The 27,696-nt window shown below is 38.2% G+C and overlaps 2 protein-coding genes and 1 long non-coding RNA gene across 6 annotated transcripts in view; 1 reads left to right on the top strand and 2 right to left on the bottom strand.

Moving 5' to 3' along the window:
- The window catches only part of LOC101680385 (serine/threonine-protein kinase TNNI3K), a 329,700-nt gene that overhangs the window by 243,846 nt on the left and 58,158 nt on the right, over window positions 1-27,696 (top strand). For all 4 annotated transcript variants that reach the window (XM_045064725.1, XM_045064724.1, XM_045064723.1 and 1 more), the window contains exon 21: window positions 7,403-7,512. In XM_045064725.1, the coding sequence (XP_044920660.1) occupies window positions 7,403-7,512 (110 nt within the window). The remainder of the gene's footprint in view (window positions 1-7,402; window positions 7,513-27,696) is intronic.
- On the bottom strand, window positions 6,132-10,895 carry LOC123387349. The gene is made up of 4 exons (XR_006601786.1): window positions 10,294-10,895; window positions 9,970-10,144; window positions 6,602-6,759; window positions 6,132-6,424 (listed from the first exon to the last, which is right to left on the bottom strand). It is a non-coding gene; the product is annotated as an uncharacterized LOC123387349 (long non-coding RNA).
- Window positions 11,807-26,215, bottom strand: LRRC53 (leucine rich repeat containing 53). Its single transcript, XM_045064920.1, is given in 4 exon segments — window positions 11,807-14,885; window positions 17,585-18,100; window positions 22,962-23,777; window positions 26,113-26,215. Coding segments are annotated over 4 exon segments (3,771 nt in total). The 3' UTR covers window positions 11,807-12,549.

Raw genomic sequence — 27,696 nt, forward strand, 5'->3', positions numbered from 1 at the left:
GAGGAGGTGATAACTGAACTGCAAAAAGCTGAAAACTAATTAAATAGATAAACAGTGGGGAGGTAGAGAAGAAGTTGCAACAGAAAGCAGTATGCGCAAGGTGCAGAGGCATGAGAGATGCACAAATAATTCAGTAAGGATGAATCAGAGAATACAAGGAAACCCATCACAAGACACATGCTGTAAATGTAAACCTAGAGCCAGGTGGTGAAGGGCCTGTGTGTTCGCAGTGAAAGTCGCTGCAGGAGTTTAAGCAGGGCAATAGTACAACACTAGTATTATTTTTGAATGCTCTCTCTTGCTACAAAGCTAATTCTGGATTGAAGAGGCTTGAAACCCAGGGCAAAGAGACCAGGTACTCCAGATAAGAATGTAGAAGACCTTAATTAGGGGAGTGGCTTTAGAAGAGAAAGGAGAGGCTGGTTGTGGGAAATTTGAATGGGACTTGCTGGTGGGCCAAGGTGAGAGCACAAGGGAGAGGGAGGAGTCAGGCTTAACTTCAGGCTTCTGGCTGAGCCAGCAGAAGATGATGGATCCAGGAAGAGAGCAGATTTGTGAGAGAAGTGACAAGATTAGAGAGAGAAGGAGCCAAGGTGTGAAGCCAAGCAGAGAGAGAAGAACCAGGCAAGATGAAAAAGGAGCTGGTATGACATGGCAAACAAGAGCTGTCCTGGATTCATTTCAGAGAAAGAAACCAACACCTGCTTCCCAGATTTTACGTCTCCCCCGGGTCTGTCTCCTCTGATATATCATGACAAAGTAAAGAAGAAATCTAGGATAAATTAATCCATCGATATGTATCTCATCCAATCCTGTTCCCTTATAACCAGGTACCAAATTTTGTGGATCACTTTCAGATTATAGTTTGAGGCCAAAGAAAAAGCCTCTTGTTTTCCTTTTGTTTTCCTCTGTGATGCCAGCTGGTTCACAAGGAGACTCAACTCTGTGTCCTGGGATTCCTTTAATGCCAAGCTATATCGAAGTCTCGGATGTGACAGCAAATTAAGAACATCTGCCAATTCATTCTAGCCAGATTTCGGTGAGACTTTATATGGAGGTTTTAACTCAGGTTTGCAAGCTGTAATATAGGGGCCAAATATGGCTTGCAATTTTTTTTTTTTTGTCTCACATATGATTGTAAAAAATAAGAATTTAAGTACATTTAGAGACACAGTTATATCACAGGATCCCATATTTGTAGCAATTTGTGTTTGCTAGCCCTGTTTAAATATTAGGTGTTCTTCTCCATATATGATTAGAATCCTAAAGCATCCTAAATATAATAACCTTAAAAGGCATAAGCACTTGATGATGGGGACTATGTTTTCACATGTGTTAGGAAAATAGGAAAATAGGAGTGAGCCAAAGTTCTGAAATCCTGTGTTTGCTGTGCTAATCTTTATCAGTTTATCACTGAAAAGAGTAGAGCCAGCCAATCACTACAGAGATCACTGGAAAGATCAAATCAGTCCAATGGATGGTGATATTTCTATGAACATAGCTGATATTAACATTCCAATACTTCATTACCCTGACAAAGATTGCAATGAGAATAGACATTGGTGCAAATTAATCTATTCTTCTGACAGTCTGTAATGAGAATGGGATGTGGTTTAAAAAATTAAGCCATTCTTAGTGCAATCTCAAGATTGCAATCTCGTGGTCTCTCTCAGATGCTATATGCTCTGGTGATACATCATTGAGAAGTGTCAGTTTAACAAAGAATGTGTCTTAGCGCTTGCTGGGAGAGTGGTCCATATTTGCTTTGTTTCACCAAAGCCCAACCCATAAAAACAGCAAGGTAGAATCAATTGTGTTTTTTAAAACACACATACACACAATCAAAACTGAAAAAAAAAAAAAATTCTTGTAGTTTATGTTCATCAAAGCTTACAAGTAAAATGTTTTTTTATATGGATGCCTGGACTTATTTTTATAAAACGTAAGTGATAGTTTAATTTAGGAATTCAGAATCTAGTACCAATTTATCCATAAGCAATATAGCTAATTAAATTTGCCACGAAGAGCTGCGTGGTCCTCCTCTCCACAGTGGCCATATTGCATTATGAGCCAGGGCTGGTGACAGATGAGATGGTTTGTAGCCTTGTAATTTGCAGTAACTCAATGCAACCTTTTACTGGGTATTCAGACTCCCAGAAAACCTCAAAAGGAACTATGATTTCTGATCTAAACAGAACAGAAAAGATACAGTGTTTTAGATATCTAGTTCTCTAGATTTAGAGTAAAAGGGATCGGTGAAACCCTTAGCTCTGTAGATGATAATAACTACAGCAACAACAGCTAACGCTTATTGAGAACCAACAATGTGCCAGATGCTCTCTGTACACTATCTCCCTTAATTCTAACAATAACCTGTGGTTTAGGTTCTATTAGGATAAGATATATGCTCAACATCACACACCAGTAAGAGGGACAGTCAAGACGTAAGTGCATGGCTCCTTGTCCCCAAACCCCATGCTTATCACCATTACACGATGTCCTCAAGGCTTCATCTTACATGTACAAAAATTAATACTCACAGAGGCAAATTAGCTTAATTAGGATCGCTCACAGAGTTAAAAGCAAAACCAGACTGGAAATTAGGCCCCCACATCACATTTCCTTGTTAAAGGAATTTCTTTCTTTTCTTTTTTTATTTTATATTTTTATTTGAGAGAAGGAGCCATAAGAGAGCTCATGGGAGAAAGCGAGAGCACAAGCAGGCGGGAAGTGGTAGAGGGAGAAGCAGTCTCTCTGCCAAGCAGGGACCCGGATGTGGGACTCAAGCCCAAGGACCCCAGGATCATGACCCTAGCCCAAGGCAGATGCCAGCTGACTGAGCTACCCAGGTGCCCCAAGGCCAATTATTAATGGTGATACTGTTTCAATTTATAGAAGCTCCCTCCCCAAATGTTCTGATAAAAAGATAAAAGTATGAACTAAATTTGCCACCAGATCTCAATCATTTACCTAATTGTGTCATAATTTAGTATTAAACTAAGCATATTCATTCTATGGTGTTTCTTAGTGACTAGGCATTGTGCTCTGTCCTAAAGACATAATAATGAGCAAGATAGCAATTGTCATTAATCCATAATCCTTATTTATTTGTACAATAAATGTTTACTGAGTCATCTATACCATGACCTCTTTTATCTCCAGTGAAATCGTATTTTGAGCGGCCTCATTTATTGATTTGTTTGGTGCATATCAGTTGGGTGGCTACTGATTAGCTGTCATCGTGCTAAGCACGGGAGATACAATGGTGAAAAGATACAATTCCTGAGCTCAAGGAGCTTGTGATTTACAGAGGCAAGCAAATAAATAGGCAATTAAGTATAATATAATACCATATTATACGACAATACTACAATAGCACCATGTGCTATGGGAGTACATAGGAAGGGCACCCAGAGACAGTTCAAGTTAAGACCTAAGGGACACTAAATATAATGTAAGAAAAGAGGATACGCACAAGAACATTTCAGGAAAAAAGGATCACCTTTCCGAATTTGTGATTGAATCATAAAAAGAAGTGAAAAGTCCAGTAATTCATCTCTTTAAAAATTATTCATTCATTTACCAAAGTTTATGGAAAAGCCTAACACTTCTTTTGTTAGCTTATTATTGCCCACATGGAATGTTCAGTACATCTGTTCATGAGAATAAGTGAGTGAAGGTTATCACATGCCGGACAGAATGATGATCTCTAGTCATATCCCTTTTTTTCTTGATAAAGTATTGATAAGCAATAAAGAACTTAAATCCACAAATCAAGACCATGGTTATATAAACTTTTGAGGCTGACACACAAAATCTTGTTTAATTTAAGCCTCATTCAGGATGAGAGTGAGAAAAAGCTATGCTCTAAAATTGTGCAGTCCACTATGGAAGCTACGAGACACACGTGGTTACTTAAATTTAAATTTATATGAACTGAAACTGAAGTAAAAGTTCAGTTATTCAGTCACACCTTTTTAGTGCTTAATAGCCACATTTTAAGTGCTTAATAGGCATATGCTACCATGTTGAACACTGCAGAATATTTCCATCATTGTAAAAAGATCTATTAGATAGTCCTACTCTAGTGCTAGATTACAAGTTTTGCTCAGTCATTGATAATCATCACAGTGCTGAGAAAATGGTAGGTGCTCAATAAATAGTTATTGATATTTTTAAGTTTACCTTTATTCTCTTTTAATAGCAAAGTTTCACTTGTAAAAGTAGAAACCAACATGTACATAAATCATTTAACATATTTTATGTAGCAATCAAGATAAAAAATTTGATGAATGGGCTGACAGTCTCTTTCCTGAATCTGGAATACCAGAAAATTTCCCAGCTGTTGGTGTAACATGGCCACTTAGGCAAGACTGACAAAGTAATCTCAGAGGTGACAAATCTCAATTCCATGACCCCTCATGTTGCATTGCCCACTTTCTGGTGGAGGTGCTAATGAGTGGTATCACTGCCAAGAGTGCACAAAGCAAAAAGGAGAAGGAGATGCCAAGGCCTTGTAGAATCTGCTTTGAATAATGAAGAATTAAGTATCGTTCATCTTAAACTGATTTTCCAGACGCAGTGCCAAGAAGCAAACAGGTAACTTTATAGACTTGATATCAGAGTCTAAAAGGGTTTCAGAGGAGACATTTGGCACCTGCATCTGAGTTTAACTCACTTTATGAATAGTCCCTCCCCACCCATTAGGATATGTATAATTAGTTTAAATGTGTTCACTACACTGGCTTATGTGCTTATAGCTGTACCAGCTCAACAATATCCAAATGGTCATAAGGTGAAAAAGTAGAGTTTAAAGATCAGTGATTATTAAGCATTAGTTAATTTGTTTGCTTATTTATTTACCTCATGCCAAAAAGAATTAAAAATCGTCAAGAGTAGCCAATGGGAGAAACCTAACACAGCTAGTTTTTTGTGACACAGAAGACACATTTTATAAGTGACATTTCATTTGCTAAATATGTGGGGTTTTTTTTTAAAGATTCTTATTCATTTATTTGACAGAGAGAGAGATCACAAGTAGGCAGAGTGGCAGGCTGAGGGGGTGGGGGAGCAGGCTCCCCACCCAGCTGAGAGCCCGATGCAGGGCTCCATCCCAGGACCCTGAGATCATGACCTGAGCCAAAGGCAGAGGCTCAACTCACTGAGCCACCCAGGCACCCCCTAAATATGTTTTGACCTGTCTTTTGTTTCTTTGTTTTCTTAGTGTCAGCAAATATAACTGTAGCTAATAGTGGCTAGAAAGGTTTGACAAATGTGACAATGCAAATATTCTACAAATGGCATTGAAAACAAGAATAGAAATGGAATTCCTGACTCTGCCCTCAACTTGGAACAATTGTACAATTAGAACTGCTGTTGTAAGGAAGGAAATATTAAAATACCAGACAGGCAAAGAAAATGAACTTAAAATTTTAAATACAAATAACCAATAAATATTTAGGAAAATATTAAGCCTCACTATTCATCAAAGAACAAAATTTAAACAACAAGAAATGAGCTGATACACTTGCCTCTCATATTAAGAAAATCTTTTACAAAATGAGAAAGCCTAATACTGGTGTAGATGTAATGAAAGTCTCTTACACATTGGCCATTGAGAGTGTAAATTAATACAACTCTTGAGAAAAACAGTGTATCAGTATGTGTCAAAAGTCTTCAGCTATGCCCTTTGGCAGGTTAATCTTACCCCTCAAAATATCATAAATATCATAAAATATCATAAATATCAAAATATCATAAATAAAGTTTCAGTCTGTGAAACTGGGAAAGTCATACTGAAGATGATTACTTTGAAGTGTTTATACCCAAATTTGAACATCCTGAAATTGAGGAATGATTAAGTAAATCATACAGAATACAGAGTCGTTAAAAATACATTAACCTGAAGTTTAATAACTTGGAAAAATGTTGATATTTAGGGGAAAAATATTACATAATCATATACTGGATTGGGCATGAGCTCAATGATAGAAAGAGTATATAAGAATACTCAAAATATTTTAACAACTGTCCTTTCTGAATAAGATTTTATTCTAATTATGTTTCTAAAATTCCAAAGAAAACAGGTATGTTACATTTGTCAAAATTAGGTAGTAATTCTGACTGATCCATAAAGCAAAATGTTGATTAACTTACATATAATTTCACTAAATTAGTAAATCTATAAACAGAAGTGAATTGGAGCAAACTTTAATGTAAGAGAGGCAGTAGTTATAGGTCATATCACAAATATTGTTAGGGTACAGACAGATGTTGATGACATCACAACCTGGAAAAGAGGAAGTCAACATCCTGGGACTTTAGCCTCCCACCGGTGCAGAGCAATTTTAGGAGGAATAAAAAGAGCTTCAGGTGTTGTTTACAAAGTATTTTCAGTGTGAAGTGGTTGAAGAGAGCGTGGAATCTGGAACAAGAGGTTATACCAATTACTAATTATGTTTAATTTTTTCACAAATTAAAAACTAGTTACATACACGCACACACACAGAAATACCTACTTTGAATGATTGTTAGGAGGTTTGAAAAAGCTTATGTATGATCTACCATGCTGCCTGATACAAAATATGTTTAATGAAAGTACCTATGAACTTGGTTTCCAAGAGAGTTACAGAAATCACTGGTTGCAGAGCAGGAAAATATGCAACAGTCAGGATTCCACAGCGAAGCCCCAAGCATCACCACACCGTAATGGGGAGTTTCAGATGAGCAATATTCAGAAATCCAAGCAGACAGGTAACACTAGGGAGTTGAGTCAACGAGTGATATTAGCTAAAATGATGGATTTGAGGTATCTTACAAAGTTTAGCAAATAGTAACTACTTTATAAATATTAAATCTTAAAATCCCAACATTCTTATAACCAGTAATGGTATTTAAACTTAAAAAATCATCTATTTTGCCCAAGTTAAAGGGGTGCTTTCTGAATTGCGAAGTTCAGCGGCACCCCACCTCTTGCTAAGTACAGGATAAGCTCTTTAGCCTGGATTTATGACATTGTATATCGTCTGGTCCAGTTTGCCTTTCAGTCCTTACTTCCTATAACATTATGTATATACCCTTCAGACACACACCCCAAACTGCTTGCTCTCTGTATGTTCTTTTGCATGCTTCTTTGATCCTCTTTGTGTTCCCTCCGCTCCCAATTTGTTGAATGAGTGAACAACTGAATGAATGGACAATTATAAAGATAAACTGATAGTATCAAATTATCCAACATTTTGTTTAAGCATTAAAAAAAAAAAAAAAAACCTGCATAGAGCTATCTTTGAGTCCCTGCTAATGTTGCACAGATTGATTCTTGATGACTTTTTGTTTGTCTGTTCATATGCTTCTTGGGGCAAGTATGTGGGTTTCAGAACTGACATGTTCATTTGGTTCCTAGCGGCTGCTGCAGCAGACATGGCTTACCACCACATCAGACCTCCCATTGGCTATTCCATCCCCAAGCCCATATCATCTCTGCTCATGCGAGGGTGGAACGCATGTCCTGAAGTGAGTAATTCTTATTTCCTCTTAGAAAATGTGTTATGGTCAAAATCTGTCACAAATAGTGTAACTCCAAAGTCTACTTTCAGTGTGTATTTTAAGACTGTCAAGGCAGGAAGACTGATTTGCCTTCTGCTCTTTAGTCTCTAATTGCCTCAAAAGTCTGAGTATCTCATCTTTCTTTGCTGCTGCTCTCTGATTTTGAAATGTTTCTCACAACTGATTAGCAAAAGAGAGACCAGGGTATGACAGATGAGTCACAGCCTCATCTCAGCTGCAATTTTATTAACTACACTTGAACCATACTTAGTCATTTTCTGAAGAAAGAAGTTTGGCACAAGACGGATTTGTGTTGGCTTTTCACCATGAGGCAGACCTTTAGCGGAGACTCCGTGACAAGTGGTCTTTAGTTGCACTGGCTCAAGCGGGAGGCCAGAGACCAAGTCCTAGTCCTTCCCTAATTCTTTAAGCAGTAATGTGAGAAAGCATTTAGGAACGCAGATGGAGGGTTCGAGACTATGGACGGAATCAATAAAGGAGGATATGTGAACAGAGAAAAAAATTAAATATGATCATAGATCTAAAAATATTAAGGGTTACACTCCTATTATCCCAGCATGAAATCTCAGACCACTTGTTTACAAGACAGGATTCTTCTTATCTGTACCAGACATTTTGAGAATGTCTGACAAACGAGGAGACTCCTCAACTTCTCTCTTGATAATACTGTTTAGCACGGTGTCTGAGACTCTCCCTGCCAGCATGTTTTGTTGTCTATTGAAATCCTTGGGTTTTAACGTCAGCCCACATTGATTCTTCTGCCCTGAGTAGAGGGAATTAGTTCACATTAGTTAGCTGTTGTTAACTCAGGAAGTACCTCACCAAGGGAGAAATAGAATAAGCCCCAGTCTAGATTTTGGAAGGAGAAAGCCAAGTTCCCCACTTCTTTTTTCTAAAGGTAAAACCCAGACCAAGTCATTACCCAACTGCACAAACATACATGGAGACTCTTAAGAAGAAAAATAAAGATTACTATGGCATGCGGATTGAGTAACCTCAAAAGAAGTAATCTCTTCTCCTGACCATTCTGCTTCGCAGATTGTGTATTTATTGGTGTTGAATCTTTTCTCACTACCAGAAAGCAGGGATTTTGTTTTGTTTTGTTTTGTTTGTGGCTGCAACCTCAGCACCTAGAACCATCCCTAGTAGATGTTCAAAAATATTTGTTGAGTACATCAGTGAGCACCACTATTGCTTATCAAAGCCTTCAACACCCTCATCTGAATTGCAGTGTCCAAAAAATAATTTGTCTTGAAAATTATATGGCTTAAAATAGTTTGGGAAAAGCTTTCCTTGCTGATTCAATATGAACCTCAGGCATATTTTCTAGGAATAAGTATGTCAAAAAAGCTAATCTGAAATTTCCTTTTCTCTTTAGTGTATATAACATAAAGTATAACAAAAAATGTAAAGTAAAATTTTAAAAAACTGTCAAGGGTATCCCTTTTGCTTTTATTAATGGACTCTTCATGTTTATGATTATAAATTGGGAATATATGGAAGTTTTCATTTGAAGATAAAAGCAAGTCATTAGCAACTTCTAAAAGTATTTTTGGGGAGGTAGAATGGATGTCACAAATAACACATTAGGAAATAAGAGAACCAGATCAGGGCTAAAGGAGGGTATGCTTAAAGTTAAAAAAAAAAAAAAAATACTAAGAACCCAAAACTCAAGTGTTTAGTGGAAAAGTTTCATTGGTAAGCAGCAAAACCAATCAGTCCAGGGCCTGGGCTCTGAGAATGCAGTTCAGGGAGAAGGATGGGGGAAAGGCATAGTAGGAAGCAAAGTCTCTGACTAGCCAGCTGTGTCTGGGCTTGCCGGTCAGGTGGGCCCTGGCTCGGCTGTGGTTTCCATCTCAGCATCATGAAGTTGAGCTGCTGGATGTGATGTGCCTGAAACATCATCGCCGTGCCCATCTCAATAGCGTCTTCACTGTGTGAGCAGGCTCAGTGGTGAGGAAAAGGGAAATGGTGGGCTAGTTCTTGTTCTTTCCTTCAACAATGACTTATGGAGTCTCCACACAGCCCCACGAACAAGTGCTGGGGATTCAGTGGAGACCTATGCTCCAGGGAGCCTCAGTAAGGTCTAGTAGCCAAATGGAGACAAATTGAATAAACAAATGATTTTATAGTTATAAGCCAGACTGAGGAAAACAAGAGTAGATGAGAATGCATACTAAAGGAATTGGCAAGTACAGGACAAAGAGATAATATAGGTCAGGAAAGGCTTCCTAGAACAAGAGACACTTGAGCTGAGGTCACAAGCATAAACAGGAGTTTGGTGAGAGAGAAAAACAGTCCAAGCAAAGAGAAGGTGTGCAAATTCACTCGGAGAAAGGACACAAGAGAGAGGCTTATTAGGTATGGGAAGCTTGTAGCGACTGAGGGGTTAGCTCTCCATACCATCATTTGAAATAAGTTCATCTTTAGATATGAGACACTAACACCATGCTCTCCTGGTCCTTGCTCTCTAGGTTATCAACTTCATTACTCATTCTTTCTTTCATATTTGTCTTTGCTTCACTCCTTAAACTTGAACCATATTATTATCTCCTATATATGTCTTCTTAGTCAAGACCTACAAAGACAGAAAAGGACAGTGAGAAAAGCAGATATGAAATCCCAGGCAACTATATTTTTGTCCCTAAAGAGTTGCAGAAATATGATAAAAGTAATTGTTTTTTGAAAATTCAGCTGAACTTGGCATGAAAAGATTTGATAACTTACTCAGAGAATTGCATGTGGTTCCTATAGTGAGACAGGCACTGAATTATCTTCTAGTATGATTGGGGTAGTTGAGCATTGTTTCTTAACGTGTGGGCTGCATATTACATACTCCAGTTTACCCGGAAAAATTTGTTAAAACGAAGATTCTGGGGCCCTATTCTAAAGCTCCTGCATCAAAATGTCTAGGATGGAGCCTGGGACTTTGCATTTAACAAGCACCTCAGCCGGATCTGTGCCCAGTAAAGGCAGAGAACCAGCGGGCTGAAACAGGAGCAAAAGACACTGAAGTCTGAGCATGCGCTGAGCTGCTGTTGCATTAATCCAGTTGATTACAAGACAAAGACTACAATGGTTACCATGGGGATTCAGGAGCAAGGGCAAACGTGAGAACTACTTCAAAGCAAACAACATCCTAAGGAGGTGAAAGACTGGATTTAGGAAATGGCAAAGAGGAAGGAGCCCAGGAGAGCTGTCATCATCACCGCCTTCTGAGAATTAGCCAGTGACCACAGTACTCCTTAGGCTCTTAGGTATCAGGGATATTGTTGGCAGTGGGAGAAAAAGCCAAGTGCTCTGCTTTAAGGTGAAGATGGTTTTTGTTTTTTGGTTTTGGGATTTTTTTAAAAATAATAATAGAAAAAGGAAAAAAGAAAGATAGCTACCAAGAGATTAAAAAAAAACTAACCTGGTCTACAAAGCTAAGGAAACTATCAATTAGAATAAAGTGATTGTGCAAGAAGTTGGCGTAGATGCTCTTCTCACCTTAAAGGCGCTTAACCGAATGAAGTGGGATCAGGGGAGGCAGACAGATGGCATAGGAGCTAAGCTCAGGCAGAGAAGCTGAACAAAAATAGAGGGGAGAGGAGTTGGAGTTAAAAGCAAGGAAATTTTGAATCCAAGGAGAAAACAGAAAGAAGAGAGGGAATAAGGTTAGAGAGTTTCAAAATAAGAAAGTTACATCATTTGCTGGCAATTCTGAATAGGAAAGAAAACAGAAGATAGGCAGAGCATGTAAGCAGAATTTACATTGTTCTGTAGTCTTTTAGGCTATACAAATATTGCAGGAAGCAGATATAAAGATCCTGTTATATAAAACTATATTAGAGACTACATAAATATATAAAATATGTAAAAATATATTAGATATAGATAGAAGAAGAGAAAGTACTACCTTTTTCCCCCTAGGAAAGGTAAAATGTAATATTCTATACCATGAAGGTATGCTTTCAATGTTTTACTGGGATATCAAAAATAAAATTGTTTGAATATACCTCTATCTTTCCAATAAATGTGGCTTTGAATGAGAGAAGCTTATTCTACTATTGCTTTTAAATCTCATATTTATAAGGACATTTAATTCCTGTGCACAAGGAAGAATACTCACACCAAACAATAGTGACATGCTAAACTCAAGAGATCAAGCCTTGAAAGCTTACATACTAATAGGTTATTTAGTTTTCAAAATCTTAAGTTAATAACAATTGGCAATAAAGCTTGTTAAAATTCCCTTTGTTCAGGATCCATTGTGTTGATCTTGAAGCTCCATTTGTTCTTCTAAAATGATTGAAGCCGAGATCGCCACCTAGTGGATTTAGAGGATTTTACAAGTTTTACAGAACTAGCTTACATCCCCTGGAAATCCTTAATTTTTTTTTTTTTCTCTTAGAGAAATAATAGGTTTTAAAAACTCTACTTAAGATCTAGGATAATTGTCAACATAACAGTTGCAAATGGTTGAAATATAGGAATATGCATATCAGCTAGACTACAGTTAACAAACAAAGCTCAATTTTTATTTTCATACCATAATTAGGAAAACAGATCAGGCACAAATATGAATATATAATCATCTATGTAGAAAGCAATATTGTAATACCACTAATTGAGATGTGTATAGTAATTTCCATAAAATAAACATCAAGTGTAAATCTGTTCAAGTACTTTTTTCTTCTTTAATCTTTCATTTGCTTAAGGCTTTTTTTTTTTTTTTGATGTTTGCTTTCTTTCTCAGAACTAGGCAAAACTTTTCTTTCCCATTTTTCTATTTCTCAGAGAAGCAAATTCAGTTAAATGTGTCAAACCTATCTTGTGGCTCCATCTTTGATTTTTGCATTCTATGCAGTCATGTACTTTTACTTCATTGACAACCAAGAGTTCCTGAGGACTTTTCCTCCAAAAGAATGCATTTGGAATGCCTGCAAAGACTAGGGGGTGTTTGTGTGTCCTTTTGAAGAAAGCTAAAATAGAAAATGATGATTAGTTAAGTTCTGCCTCTAAAGGTGAGGGATTAGCACAATCAGCAGATGGCGGATACAGTGTAGGTTTTGGAGCAGAGCTTCCAGTCTCATTTATTGTTCAAGGAATTAGAGGCACCTTATTTCTCATCTCAAAACTCATGTCTTTTAACTCTGGTGAAGAGGAAAGCACTAGATGTGTCTGCACTGCCACTGCACCTCCTTTATGAGCTCTGTCATCTTTATCTGGTTGAATATTTTGAACTTCTCCGAAATCTTGCAAATTATAGTTAATTCTGAGATCTATTTCACTACGAGGACTATTTTCAGCTTCCGGGGAACATGTGATACTCAAATCCTTAGCTGTAATAGTAGCCTCAGCAGAGCTTGAATCATACAACATATGTTTTTCACTTTTTCCATTTTCCCAAGTTTGCTGCATTTCTTTTCTACTACCTTTTAAGGTCAACTGTGCAGTCCTAATTAATGTACTAGAATCTGCCTTGTTTCCATCCAACATTTTATTCTATTCTTTCCCTAATATTTTTATCCCTAGTATTTCAGTGCCATCATCTCTGGGCAATGCCTTTGTGCTATCAGTTTCTTTTTTGTCACTGTTGGTTGGATTCCAAATGGCTTGAGTACTAAGAGAAGTACTGATATCTTTGGGAATCTCTGTTCTATTTTGGTATGGAATAGAATTTTTCTTCATCGAAGTTAGGTCGCCTGTGGCTTGTGTCTCAGAGGAAATGAGAGCGGAATCATCAGTTTCTCTTTGGGGAGGTTTTATTCCTACATCATTTCCCTCATCCATGATACAACGTTCCACAATTTGATGTGATATATTCCATTTGGGCATCAACATTTTTTCCTCATTTCCAAGTTGTGTGTGACTTGAGTGTTGCTCTACATGTTTCAAGGTTTCATTTTGATTTAAGGTATGTTCTTTATTGGTGTCCATTTTGTGGCCATCTACAAATTGTGTTTGATTCCCCAGGGACAAAGAAAACTGATTTGGCCCAATGATCTTGGATTTGTCCTGCTCCCTGTGCTCAGTGGGCTCTGTTGCCCCTTGGTCAGTAGACCCCCTGGAAATGCTGGGGGGTAAAACATCACTTTCTGTATTTTCCCAAGTAGCTGGTAAATACTTGGGTACTTCCAATGCAAGGGGAGTTGCACCTTCCACTTGCTCATTTGAAAATTGAGAGCTTGCCTGACTGTGTTCAGCTATGATGGGTGTGGATAGAGGCAGTGCTGATGCATTGCTATCAGGAATGAGGCCATTAGGGTGACAGTTGCCTTCCCTGGACCTCTGGGTGACTACAGGTAAGTCATTAGCACTGAGCGGAGGAGTCTTTTTAGTGTCTTGTTGGTAATACGGGGTCTGCTTTGGAGCATGTTTGAGAGGAATGCTCTTTGAAGTGAGTTTATCACAGTTGTTGTTACTCACTGGCTGTTGGGGAAAATCTGCAGAGGACACAAGGTTTATATCAGCTTCTTTCTGAGAAGCTTTAGGTAATTTATGCGGCAGTAACAATACCTGTTTGCATTTCTTTGGGAGTTCTGACAATGATTTTTCTGGATGGACTTTGACTTTTCTGAATGGGTGTGAGTTTAATTTTATCCTTGAATTTTGTTTTTTAATTTTCCCTTTGAGGTCAGATTGACTGGTTCTCTTCTTTTTCGGAATCTGTGGATCAGCAGACCGATTTCCTCCTTTGTTTCCCTCCTGAGGATTGCCACATTTTTTGAGATCCAACTTGGTCAGGGGGCTACTTTGAGTTTTCTGCTGTTTCCAGTGGGTTGATGTTTTAGACGACATCACCAGATGATTTTTTTCTACTAAATCAGGATCACAGAAGCTAACCCTCTTAGGGGAATATGTTTTCTTGATTTTTGTTGATAACCTTGATAACTCTGGGCTGTCCTCCCTCATAAGGAATTTTTCTATTGCGCTGTTAATTTGGATCTGCTCTTTCTTGGCCTTTGAATGTTCTTGACGATTTGGCTTCTTTTCTTTCACGTAATCTTGAAATTGATCACAGGGCACATACTTACAGATAAGAGAACTGTTTGGCTGAAAATAGCTAGGCCTGCTCCATTTTAACGGTCCACAAGGATCATCATATTTTGATCTATGTTTTTGTAAGATCTGTTGTACACAGTGTTCCTCGGGCTCACAAGGCTGGGATGATGAACCTGTAATAAAATGTCTCTGCCTGTGAGGTTGTAAGCCACTGTCTTTTTTTTCTACTGGAGGCTGCCATGATTCATTTGTTAAATGCTTTTCAAGACTTTCTCTTGCCAACACTGAAGCGGATGTTGCATATCTCCTCCTGAATGTGTCATTGTTGATATCTGCTGAACAATAAATGCAGAAATTTAGCACTGAGCAGAGTTTTATTACCCCAACCGAACAGATGCTTAGAAACCTTATGAAAGGTGCAAAAAATGATGCCTCTGAGATGGCAATTCTTGGATACTTCCTAATTTTTAACCAAACCTACAAAAGACTTTGGGGAGTTTACAAAGCTACCCTTTACGGCCCCATTTTAATAGTTGCAATGCTGAATTAAAAGTTCAGAATTAGAAATAAAAACATTCATAGTTGTAAATCTTTACATTGGTTGTTGGTTAGGTTAGCTTTAAATATGAATAATATCTAAGCTCTTTTCAAATGGCCATCACAATAGTTTTCTGCATTAATTTCCCAGTTAGAACTAAATATTAGGAAGAACATGATACTGTATTGAGTAGTGTTTAGGTTTCAAACACAAGATACCTTCAACCACAAAAAAGAAATACCTGTGATACTACTACTGGCTTCATCAAAGCAGAGGCCATACCTGTTTAATTTCCCATCACTTAATATAGGATTAATTAAATATTTTTTTAAATGAATGAGTATTCTGGAATATGGTCTGGTCTGTATTGCAGGAATCTCTGTGAATTTTAAATGATACATGTTAATATGATATTAATGATACCTGTTAAATAATAATAATGACCAAAAAAATAGTAATATTTACCATTAATTAAGCATCTACTAAGAGCCAGGCACTGTGCTAAATACAGTACCTTCATTATCTCATTTAATATTCTCAAGAGATCTGATCCACTGGACAAGTCCTGTTGTCCTGTCACTTTCATAGATGAAGAAAGATGCTTAGAGAGGTGAAATGCTTCTACCCATCACATTTCCACATGTCCATATCGGCAGAACTTGACCCAGGTCTGTCTGACACTAAACCCTATCCTCTTAAGTACAATGCATGTTAGGTTTAAAATAACATCTTCTCAGTATACTTTCTCTTGTCTTCTGAAGTTGTTTGTTTTATCCAAAGGAAGAAAGGAGTATTACTGTTCAGAGATCGAAAGGAAGACGTGAGCTAGTCTTCACACTAGCATCTGACTCTTAAGATGTGCCTTCAATTTTCTGGGGGACCTTGGGGAAGCTACTTACTCAATGGGTATCAAGAGATAAGACTTAGATGGGAATTTTATGTGGATATAAAATTATTCTGGGGAAAGAATTTTAGCTTTTATCAGATTCCAAGAGAGTTCTGTGACTCAAAGATAAATATTCAGAACTATCAGACTAGATCATCTCTAAATCTTCCCTACTCCTGAAATACTGTGATTCTGTGTTTCCAAGTTTGGAGACATAATAAGAGTGACATTGACTCTTACTGACTTCTCTTCAAAAGCAAACGTGGCCTTGGTTGTTTTCTCCTCCGATACCTATTCATTCCATCTCCAGTACAATGCCTGACATGTAGCAGAATTTCAAGTTTTTCTCAAAAGTAAATGTATTGATTTGACAAACAACTGTGTTCTCTGTGTGAAACAAGGGACTGGGTTTTAAATGGTTAAGAGACAACATTCCCTTCAGTAAAAGGGTTTCCCACAGAAAAGTTAAGGCATTGGACAAAGCTAAACAACTGCCTGAAGTGTGGCTCTATTGAAAGGGTAAGTGTTTCTTTCTTTCTAAAATAAAGCCAGTCTGATCTGGTTTCTATGACAGACTTTTTTTTTTTTAAAACTTTGGCTACTCCTCTCTTGAGTCAAATCATCAGACCCTAGAAACTAGTAAGAACTGGAGTCGGGGGAATGCAATGGCCTGCCTTATGCCACACATGAAATAACATACAGTTTCATTCTTTTCCAATTGTCCCCAAATCCATCTTAAGGGCCATATCCTGACAGTGAGAATTTCTTGGTGCTGTACCTCCACCATTCATATTCTGAGAGAAAGCTCTGCTCATTGTAAACCAATTCAAATAAATGACAGGAACCTCTTTACAGAAAAGCTGTCAAAGTTTTCACTGCTGAGCCTGAAAGCATCACCTTACTATTCAGGAAGGAAAAGGAAGACATTTAATTCATTGCCTCCACCTAAATATTGACATTGCCCATGTACAGTGGGTAGATGTCATGGCCAGATTCACTTGGCTCCCAACATGGGACGATGAATGAAGTCCTGACTTTCCCTGGACTGGAAAGTTATCATCCTTGACAGCTCAGCAAGCAAAGTGTGTGTCTTGACATCATTCCTGAAATGAATCACTAGCATTAGAAGGCCCATTCTTCTAACATGTCATGCTCTGAGAAGGTCGCTTACTGCAGAATTGGCATTAGAGCTCGAAGGATGTCGGAATAGAAGCCGATACTCAGCCTCCCATAAATCTTAACAGCATATTGCTATTTAAAAGCCTGCTTTTCTTTAAAAAAAAAAAAAAAAAAGAAGAAGAAGAAGAAGAAGAAGAAGAAGAGGAGGAGGAGGAGGAGGAGGAGAAGAAAAAGAAACTTGTTAGATGTTGGGTCACAAACTCACTTTCCAACAGGCATAAGATATACTTACTCTCAGCTCCTGAGGGTGGGGGAGTCCTCATCTACACCTTACCCCAAACATACATGCAGATACATACAGATCTAGTATCTTTAGAAGAAGGACAGACTGGTATGACACAATGATTTTTATAGCATTCTACTTTTAAGGAAATTATGTCTTTTGGAGGAATTTAAACAGTGGGATCCTCTGAAACAAGGCAACTCACCTATTGTTCTTGTTACATGCTGTGGCAAAGTTGGAGGTTGGACTTCCCCAGGCTCATGATTCCTTAGCTCTTTAACTCTCTTTGGACAATGTCTTGTAAGTAAGCCTGCTTCATTAAAAGCTGCCATATTCCCAGGAGGCTCTGAACATCCTGACTGCAGCAATCTGCCACCAAAGCAGAAGAAAGTGCTGTCTGCCCCATGGTCTTTACCTTTCAGGTTTCTAAATGATCCGTCAGGGGCTGTGGACTCAGAGGCCAGTGCTGCTTCATGGCTGTTTTCCTGTAAAAGTGGCATTTCCTTTCTGGACCCCACAATGGACATGACCTTTATCTCGTTTTCCTGAGTTAAGTGGCAGTTACAGTATCCCTTAGCGTGGTAATTTCTTGCCTCATGAGCACACAGGGATTCATCGAAGGTTCTGCAACAAAGGTTTTCTGATGTGTGTTCATTTGCTCTGCCTTGTTGGAGTTTCCAGTTAAATACAACTAAACCTAGGCAAGTGAGACCAACAGCTCCTGTGACAAATAGAGAGACCATTAAAAGATAACATCAAAGGAAGAAACATATAAATCACCAAATGTGAAATCCGCAAATATCAAGGTTAATGGTTTAAAGGGCATCAGAATGGGTGGGAAGTCTATCACCATGAAGAAAAATACCAATGCAGACAGAGGCTGTTTAATCAACATTGTTCTGTCTGTTAATTTGGAGCTCTCTTTGTAGCCTATTAAAAATTATAAGAAAAATACCATCTGGAATGCCTTTGGTGGAAAAAAGGAGTTTTTTTTCATGGACTGAGATTCATTCAAGATAAAATCATTCTTGCATTAAAATCTTCTGCCTGTAGGAAACCAAATTTCCTATTTCTTATTAGGAAATAGTAGACTACATTTAGTACATACCCTGAAATTCCCATATATCATAACCCCCTCCTATTGTTGTATTTTTTTCATCCCTAAGATTCACCCCCTACCCCAGAAAAAGTCATTGACTTCTGATTAGCATAAAGGCCAAATCCCTGGGCATCCAAGTCTCAGCGCAATCTGGCTGTAACCTCCCTCCTTTGCCTAATTTTTCATTTTTCATTATTTAAACACTGTGTTTCAAACTCTTCAGTTCACTAGTCTTAAGGTATTTCTAAGGTTTTGTGTATGCCCCTCGCATACACAAGGTTTTGTGACTCTTGCAGTTTTTTCCCTTATCTCTGTTTATTTGAATTTTTTTCTAAATTTATTTATCCTTTAAAAACTAAATCTGTACCTCTGAATTTCTCGATACCTTTGCTGTTTTTTCCATCTTGCAAAGATCACTCCCTTCTATGAACTCCCACAAAATCATGACTGACATCTAATCTCAGACTGTCTGGAACTGTCCGTTCATGTTCTACGTATGTATAACTTATCCTCTGAATAAACCTGCAAAGGGTAGTGTTTCTCAAACACACACAGAGTCTCACCTGTTTCTACTTCACCGTTTCCCATCTTGACAAAAGGCATGCTCAACTGCCTAGATGTTCAAACCAAAGTCTCTAGAGTTATACCGCACTTCCCTCTCTGTCCTAGTCATTTCCTTTTTTCTTAGCCCTTATAACAGTATAAAATTACTGTGTTTGCTTACTTGCTTGCTCGTTCACTGTCTGTCTTCCCCTGCTAGAATTAAGTGCTGAGAGAAAATGGACCTTTACAGTTTTGTTCGACATCTTATCTCCAGTACCCTCAACTCTCACACAGGCTTACCGGAATGTTTATTGAATATTCTTAAGTAAACAGAAGGGATTCTGTTTATGAGTTTTCTTAATGAAATGCACTGAGTGGTCTAACTTTACAAATCTCCAAAATGGTGATGGGGTAGACATGGTGTCAGTATCAACTAAGTTAGGAGCTCTGTTTTCTAAGTCCAGCTCTGACCACAAATTGCTGTGTGACCTTAGGCAAGTCAGTTCCCCTGGAGAACTCAGTTTCCTGACTCTGGAAATGAGGACAGTGAAAGAGATGAGGTCAACATTTTAGACTTTTTGATTGATTGCACCATGCCTGGTTCCCTCTACTGCAGACAATTTAATGAAAACATGATATTTTTTGAACTTGAAAGAAAAGAGAAAGTATCAGGCCATGATTTCTTCATTTTTCTGTTAAAGATGAAGATTAACCAAAGTGAATAGCAGCCTCTGGTAAAAACCATCAAGCTTTAGGTAGTTTACCAGATCTTGAGGTCTTATAAGCCCCACTTTAATTTTTTTGTGATAGTATATTCTTAGTACTATCACATTTTGACATAACTTAATCTCTATTAAAGACACAACAATTTTTTTAAAAGCAATAGCAAAACTTAGATCAGACCCTTTATTGCCTAGAGCTAGGGTAATTCCAAAAAAGACTTTTGGCTTTAAAATATTAAAAACATACAAAAATAATAAAATTTTAGAACCACTCCATATGTCTTACAGGGAGTAAGAAAACTCAGGATTCAAAGCTTTGTTCTGACACCTTCCTTGAGCAAGTTTTCTAACCTCTCTGAGCCTTATTTTTTCTCCCCTATCAAATGAGAATGATTAATACCACTCAGTAATTAAATGAGATAATATATGTGACATGTAACACATAGTAAACTTTGATCATAGGTTCAGTGAATCATCATTGTGGTTTATGGTTATGATTCCTACTGCTGTTGTTTCATTTTGATATTCCCTATTAGGTCCTAGAAGACTCAGCTGTTGGGTGTGGGAGGAGAGAAAGTCCATACTATCGCTTGATATGGCTGATACAGTTACTAAGCCAAATAATAAAGAAAAGAAAGATCTAAATTTTCTTAAACACATGCATCAGCCATTGAAATGAGAGTAGGCATAATCTGATTATAGGGTGAAGTTTTCCCTCTAATTGCATCTAAATGGCAAGGATCTACTCACTCTCCTGCTGTTGATGCTAGAAGGGTGTGTGCATCGCATTGCTCAGGTATGGTCACTTTCTATCAGTGCAGAGAGCAAAAAGCAGCAAATGAAGCTTGTAGGCAGGCTGAACATGCTATTAAGAAGATAGTTGAATTTTCATTGCCATGGGCATTGTTGCTATTTTTAAAAAGTGTTCTAACAATCTTTCTGAGTTGGAAAAACAACAACAACAAAAAGCAAAATTTAATGATAAGTCCTTGCTGGAAATGTTACAGCTTCATGAAATCTTTCTCCTTTCATCAACCAATTCACAGAATGGGAGGTTTTAAGATATTAGAGTATGATGCCAAACAACCACTTATTAGTTTTCAATTCACTGAATTTGATTTTTTATATTCTCTGGAATTTTGATGATTTTTCTACAGCCTAAGAAAGAAAGGGATTCAAGGGTCAAATTATAGTTCTAAGTCTTTTCCCCACAATCGACAGTTATAGGTTATTAATTACATTTTTACTTCAGAGGGACTAGAATCTTAATAGAATAAATTGTATAGTAGGAATTTTTTTAAGACAAATATTTCCTAAAAATATTTTTAACAATCACTCAGAGAGATACCTAATGATAATTTTACACATTATAACTTGTGTATAATCATACTTATAACTCATCAGAATTTGTCCGTGCATAATAAGCTTCCTATTATTTTGACAAAACCTTTGAATCTTCCAGAATTTATATCCATTTCTATAGTAATGTAATTTGGTAGTAAATTTTTTCTGAAAATAGATACAGAAAATACCTAGAAGATATTGAAAATTAGTCCATTGTAATATTTCCAAAATGATGCCCTACAAAACACGAATTTAATGAAATCCTCTGTGAAAAAAGAGTTAATGATTAAGTAAATTTAAGAAACATTCCACATTGTATCTTCCTCTTAATGATCATAATGCTCATTAGAAATTAGAAAAATGCTGCAGTAAAGAAACCTGCATCACTTTGTTTAATCCACCATTACCCAAATCTCTTTGAACCTCACAACATGTTGTTTACATGTGCATCTGTGTATGTTTTTATTGGAATATCTATTAATTATTCTGTAGAACTAGCACTTGAGTTCTACTATTCTAGTACATTTAAAGTAAAATTCCCTGCCCTGTTGCTTTGGTCTTTTATGGTAAATTATTTCTTAACACACATAATTACTGACATGGTTACATAGTTTTTGAAATAATTTATCTTTCTGGGAGGATTTAAATTCACTTCCAAGTGAATCAGATTACCGCTGATGGTAGTTCCATTGTTTAGACCGGACACTGGTGCCCATCTATTCTGATTAAAAGTATAACTGTCAGGAGTTAAAAATCTGATGTTCAAGTTTTGCTGGAAACCTGCTATGGAACAATTATTTATAGCACATATTCAAAATACATCAGTTCAGTCCTGGATGTCATTTGCAAACCTCTGGTGTTCTCGCTTTGGGGCACTCCCCCCACCCCCCACACACACCTCATCACCATGGTTACCCACAAGTGCAAAGGATTTCACCACACACTCACTGCAAGCATAGGGGGGAAACACACATCCAGGTAGATAACTCAAGAAATCTCATGTATATTTGGTCTTTGACTAATGATATTAAGTATCACTTTATATCATTCACCCAGTGAGAGGTAACAATAGTTGATGTATAGTTAAGAGATGTTTAAACTACCTTAGAAAAATTAAAGAGTTGAAAATTATCTTCTCTTTAGTCAGTCCGGGGAGGTATGGGCCAAGTTTATGAATGAGTTGATAAACAGAAATCTCACAAGAATTCAAAACCCCCAAATAGGCGGAAAGCAAGGCACAGAGAGGTTAAATAACTTCCCCAAGGTCACAGAGCAAGTAAGAGGGCAGTCAGGATTCAAACCTGGGTGATCTAACTGCAGAGCTCATACACTAAATGTTTGTGCTGTACAAGCACTCTAGAGCAGGATGCATGTGATTTCCATACTACCAACTCCTCGTGCACCTGGTTAAGCCCACTGATTCTTACTATACCACAGAGGGGCACACGGACGAGAGCACCTTGAAGAAAGAGACAATGTCTCATCACTTTTTAATCCCTATTTCTAGTGTTTTAATGAATGTCCCAGTGTTTCGTGACAAATGGAAGATTGATAAAATGTAGATACTATTCCTGCATTACAGACAAGAAAACTGAATCTGAATGGTAAGGTGACTGACTCGGAATTACAGTGGTTATTATACTAAGACTAGAGTTCTTGAATTCTGGTCCAAGACCCTTTCCTCTGTTACACAGCTTCTCTGCAACAGGAAATTCTTACAACCTGTTCCAGGTCAATCAACATCCTCCCACATCTACTGACAACCTCTCCCTTCCACAAGCCCTGGAAAATTTCCCCAAATCGCCTGGGAAAGGCATCATTTAGTGTATTTTAAGAGCATGGAAATGAGCTGCGCACACTTCTCCCTGGCATACCTGCAAAGCCAAGGACAGTCAGCAGAGCCACATCCTGCCCCGGGAGGAGGGGACTTCTGTTCTTTAAAACCAGAGTGAAGTTGGAGACCTTGGAGTCACAGTTGGTCTCAGACAGCTTTAGCACACTCTTTGCGGTGGCCACAGCCGCGACAGATGGCTGACAACTTAGGTCCTGGGCATTCCGGAGCATGCGAGCCGAAGACTTAACATAGTTTCTTAAAAACCGGGCAAGGGGGTAGAGATCACAAGAGCAGCTCCACTGGTTCTTATCTAAACTCAGAAGGATTAGCTGCTTCAGTGGAGTGAAAACATCTGGCATGTGGGCCAACCTATTTCGAGAAAGGTCCACTTCCTGTAGTTGAGGAAAGGGCTGGAAAGCATCTTTCCCAATGTAGGAAATAAAATTGTTAGATAAATCCAGATGCCTAAGACGGTGCAGCTTCACGCCTCCGAAGGAAGTGCCTGTCAGGTTAGTGATCTGATTCCCATCCAGGTGGAGCCGGGTCAGGCCCTTGGTGTTCCGGAACCAGGACCCCCGAAGGGTATGCAGAGCATTATTGCTAAGCACGAGCACCTGCAGACCGTGAAGCTCGCTGAAGGTGAGATCAGTAAGCGAAGAGCTGGATATTTGGTTGTGCTCCAGCAACAGTGTCCGCAACCCTGAGAGGCCATGCAAGGCATCTTCCCGAATGTCCGCGATGCCATTTCTGCTCAAGGAGAGCAAGGCAAGATTAAACAAGAGGGAGAGATTTGTGCTCTCTATGGCGGAGAGGTATCCATCAGTGATGATTAAAACCTTCGTGGTCGCAGGGGCTGCTGTGGGGAAGAAAAGCACAAACTAGCAGCAAGATACACACAAGCGGGAGGGGAGTGCAGTGGAGAGCAAAGATACTCAGTGCCCTCTGAACAATCTAACCACCTGGGTAAGAAAAACAAACAAAATGAAAAAAATTCCCTGATTTCTCGGTTTAAGGGGAAGCTGGCTCTTTATCAGAATGATGGATTTTTATGTTCTTTGTTTCTATGACATGTTTATTTGAGAAACATAAACCCATCTGTTCCTTTCGATGTCAAAGTTAATTCACTGTTTGGAATTATCACCATCAATTTTTGTTTTTGGTTTTGAATTTGGTTTTATTTTTGGTTTTGTTTTTGAAAGTGGCATTTTAGGCTTCCTCTCTGTGAGGCTGTGTACTGACCCACTCCAGGCCTGCCAGCCCAAGACAGATTTATCCATGAGCCACGCATGTGTCTAAGTTTCATGGCCAGTTTTCCACGAGCAGTGTATATTTATGCTGTGAACTCAGTCATCTTTTCTCTCAAACCTAAAGGTAGAAGTTGGGTGGGAGGAGTGAGAAGGAGTGTTGGTTTCTGCTTTTTAGCTCCAGGCTAAAAGTTGGCAACTCAGTGAGGATCTCTATTCTCTCCAGACGACCTGAGGATCTGTCAGTGGGGTTCTCATTATAGTCTGGGCCATCTTGGCCTCCACTCTAATATCTGTTCCCTCCAATGAAGTACATCATGTGATGACAGGTGGTACTCAGGGCTTCCAACTGTTAAATCCCTTCACCATAATCACCTCAGAGCTATCACTGCTCTGTCATTAGAAATCAAAGCGTTTTAACTCAATAAAGATGTATTATAATCAGGAGTTATTGTAACACATCTTTATCATGCTAAAATTGTTTTGACTGCAAATGACAGTGCCATAAAGATGGAAGAGTCCATTGTCCCTGGGAGGTCTACAGGTGATATTAGAACAATCAACCAGGGGGGAAGCAAATCACAATTCCCTTATGAAATTCAGACTGTACTGCTGAAAGAAAGAGATTTCAAAAATGTGAAAAAGGGATTTTCATGGTGTCTTCTTTTGGAAGAATTGCTCCCATCTCTATAGCACAAACAAGCTCAAACTGTGGTCTTTTTCTGTATAGTATTTATTGCTGATTATTTGAACTCTATTAATTCTGGCCAGTTTAGCATTTTGTTTCTCTCAGTATTGTTTTTGATATGGGTTAAGGGAGTTTTATTTTTATGGATCCCCAGTTCTCTAGGGATTTGTCGACTCTGAGGGAAGAGGCTATTGATTCTGTCAATTACTTCTTGTCTAGGAATAAACCCGAGCTCCACTCACAAGTCATCCATTTACTACTCTGTGTTTATGAAATTTAACTTCGTGAATGTGGCATTCCGTAAATGAGAAGGAAGATATAGAGGTGCTGCAATGTTTCTTACAGACTTCAGCTATCTCTGATCAGGGGGAAAAAAAAATGTAGTGAAGTCAGGAAATCTATTTGAGAGGATAGGAGTTTAGTGTTTAAGCGTTTTCAATACTAATTGGAAACAGTGTACAACCAACTACCCTTGAAACGGTCTCTCTCCTGTCAGGGATGACGATAACTTCTCTCTCTTAATTTTCATTGAGTCATAGGATTTTAGAAATGAAATTGTCTTCTTTCACTCCATCTTAACTCAGACTTGTTTCTGAAATTTTTCCATTGGCAGAGCTTATAACTTGTTTATCTTCTCTTGGATATCAGGATGTAAATCACATTCTCCTCAAATTTGTTAATAAGGTGTCTTATTAAATTGTTGACTTAAGCAAGCAATATGTAATGAATACAGGCAGTGTATCTTGTTAGCATTTCTACAGCTCATTTACCACCAATAAAAAAAGACTAGACTTTCAAAATTAGATGCACTTTGATAATAATCTGTTTTGCTAGTACATCACTTAATCTTACTAATGCTGAACAATTGCAGTTCAGGTTTCTGATTCATTGATATTTTTCCCAGCAAATGATAGGGCTCCAAACTGCACGAAGGATGGACAAAAATATAATTAAAGTGATTTTTTTTTTTTCTATTATTAAAAAATGTGTGTGGCCGCATGAAATGGTAGTATTCTTCTGTAATAGCAAAATATCGCAGCTACCTCTGAAGGTAACTTAACGTCTTGCCATAGTTTTGGTTGAGACCACCAGAAACAGGAAGATAATGTGACCAGTCTCTCCTCACTGAGAAAGGCATGCCCTTTGAAAGTTTACCTCTATCAGGCTGAGCCGAGAGAGCACTCAACACAAGGCAAGCCTCGGCAGCAAATTCGCCAGATACACTTAACACTGCTTTTTAGAGCTATTGGTTTTATTACCTACTATATAGTTTAGCTGTTGACAGAGGGTTACATCTCTGGTGCAAACCACGCATGACGCAGGACAAGCTGCCACCAGCCTCAGTACGATGGCAAAGAGCATGAGCCATCCACCTGAAAGGAGAGAACAAGGCACATCATGATGTTGGCATTTATTACCATGATTTCAGTATGTTCAGCTCATGAGGCATTTGGGTGATTTCTTCTATGTAATGAGCCACCTTGGGTTCTCACAAGATGCCAGGTGAATAGCTAGAATTCTTAATTCGTATATAATTTAAACCAAACTTCTAAAGCATTTGACCATAAATTTAGAGAGCTCATATGCAGGGCACACCCCTTAGAATAGTTTATTTAAAAACTAAATTACTCTGCAAAATACTGTACAGCTTATTGAGCTTTTGCACATACATGATCTTATTTAGTTCTTTTAATTCTGCAATGCAACTGGAGGCTGAAAGGCTGAAGTTCAGAATGGCTCATAAACCACCTAAAGTTACATAGCTATTTGGTATTTGACTTCACATCTTTTGACTCTCTCTCCAGCGTTCTTTCTAGTTTGCAGAAGTTAATCTCAGGCACTGCATCTTACATAAACACCAGCAAAGTATTCTTTACAGATTTAGATGCCATACTTAGAGAGGGAGTCTGGAGGAGCACCAAGATCATAAGCCCTACCTCGCTTTGAATTCAGCTCTGCTATTTACTGACTAAGGTATCTTAGGTAAATTATTCATTTTTTCTTATTTTTTGCCTTTTCATTTTTAAAATGGAAATAACAGATGCCTATATTATAGAGTATGTTGTAAAAATTCAATGGAATGCTCTGTTTAAGAAATGTTAGATTTTACCATGATTTTTATGCTTTTTCAGCCCTCCAATGAAATGTTAACATCATTTGGATATAATATTACAAAAAGGCTATGTATTTATAATGTATTACATGATTGATCTAGGGGGGAAAGAAAACCTGAAGCACATTGTAATAAAAACGCTCTACCTATATAATAACATAGTTTGAGAATTAATTAAAATGTAAATAAAACATAAAATCATGAATCCTGTCCTTCGTTCAACCCTCTGTCCTGAATGCTTTCTGTAGGCCGAACACTGCTACAGGCACTGGGGATAGAGTAGTGACAACGATAAATCCCTGCCCTCATGGGCAACAAAAATCAGTATGGAAATATCTGTTAAGTCATGTGGAAATAAGTGCTACGGAATAAATGAAGTAAGAAAGGGAGCAGACAGCACTGGCTTGGGGGTTCTAAAACATGGTAACAAGGAAAACCTCTCTGACAAAGTAACATTTAAGCAAAGATCTGGAGAAGGTGAAGGCACTGATCAGTCCAGGTGGAGAGAAAGGCAAATGCAAAAGTCCCTGAGAGCGCGGTGTGCTTGGCCTGCAGCGGTTAGCCTGACCACAGACGCGAGCAGGAGGGGAGCATCAGGCAGTAGGGAGGGCAGGCTATGCGCAAGCCTTACAGGATGGAATGGAAAGGTGTTGCTTTGTATCCAAATCAGATGAGCCTCCTAGGGGGCTTTTATGAGTGGTATTACTTAATCTGTAGTGCATTTTTAAAT

The sequence above is a fragment of the Mustela putorius genome, unplaced genomic scaffold (genome assembly GCF_011764305.1).
Source record: "Mustela putorius furo isolate JIRA1106 unplaced genomic scaffold, ASM1176430v1.1 tig00003853_pilon_pilon_pilon, whole genome shotgun sequence".
In the NCBI taxonomy this organism is placed as follows: domain Eukaryota; kingdom Metazoa; phylum Chordata; class Mammalia; order Carnivora; family Mustelidae; genus Mustela; species Mustela putorius.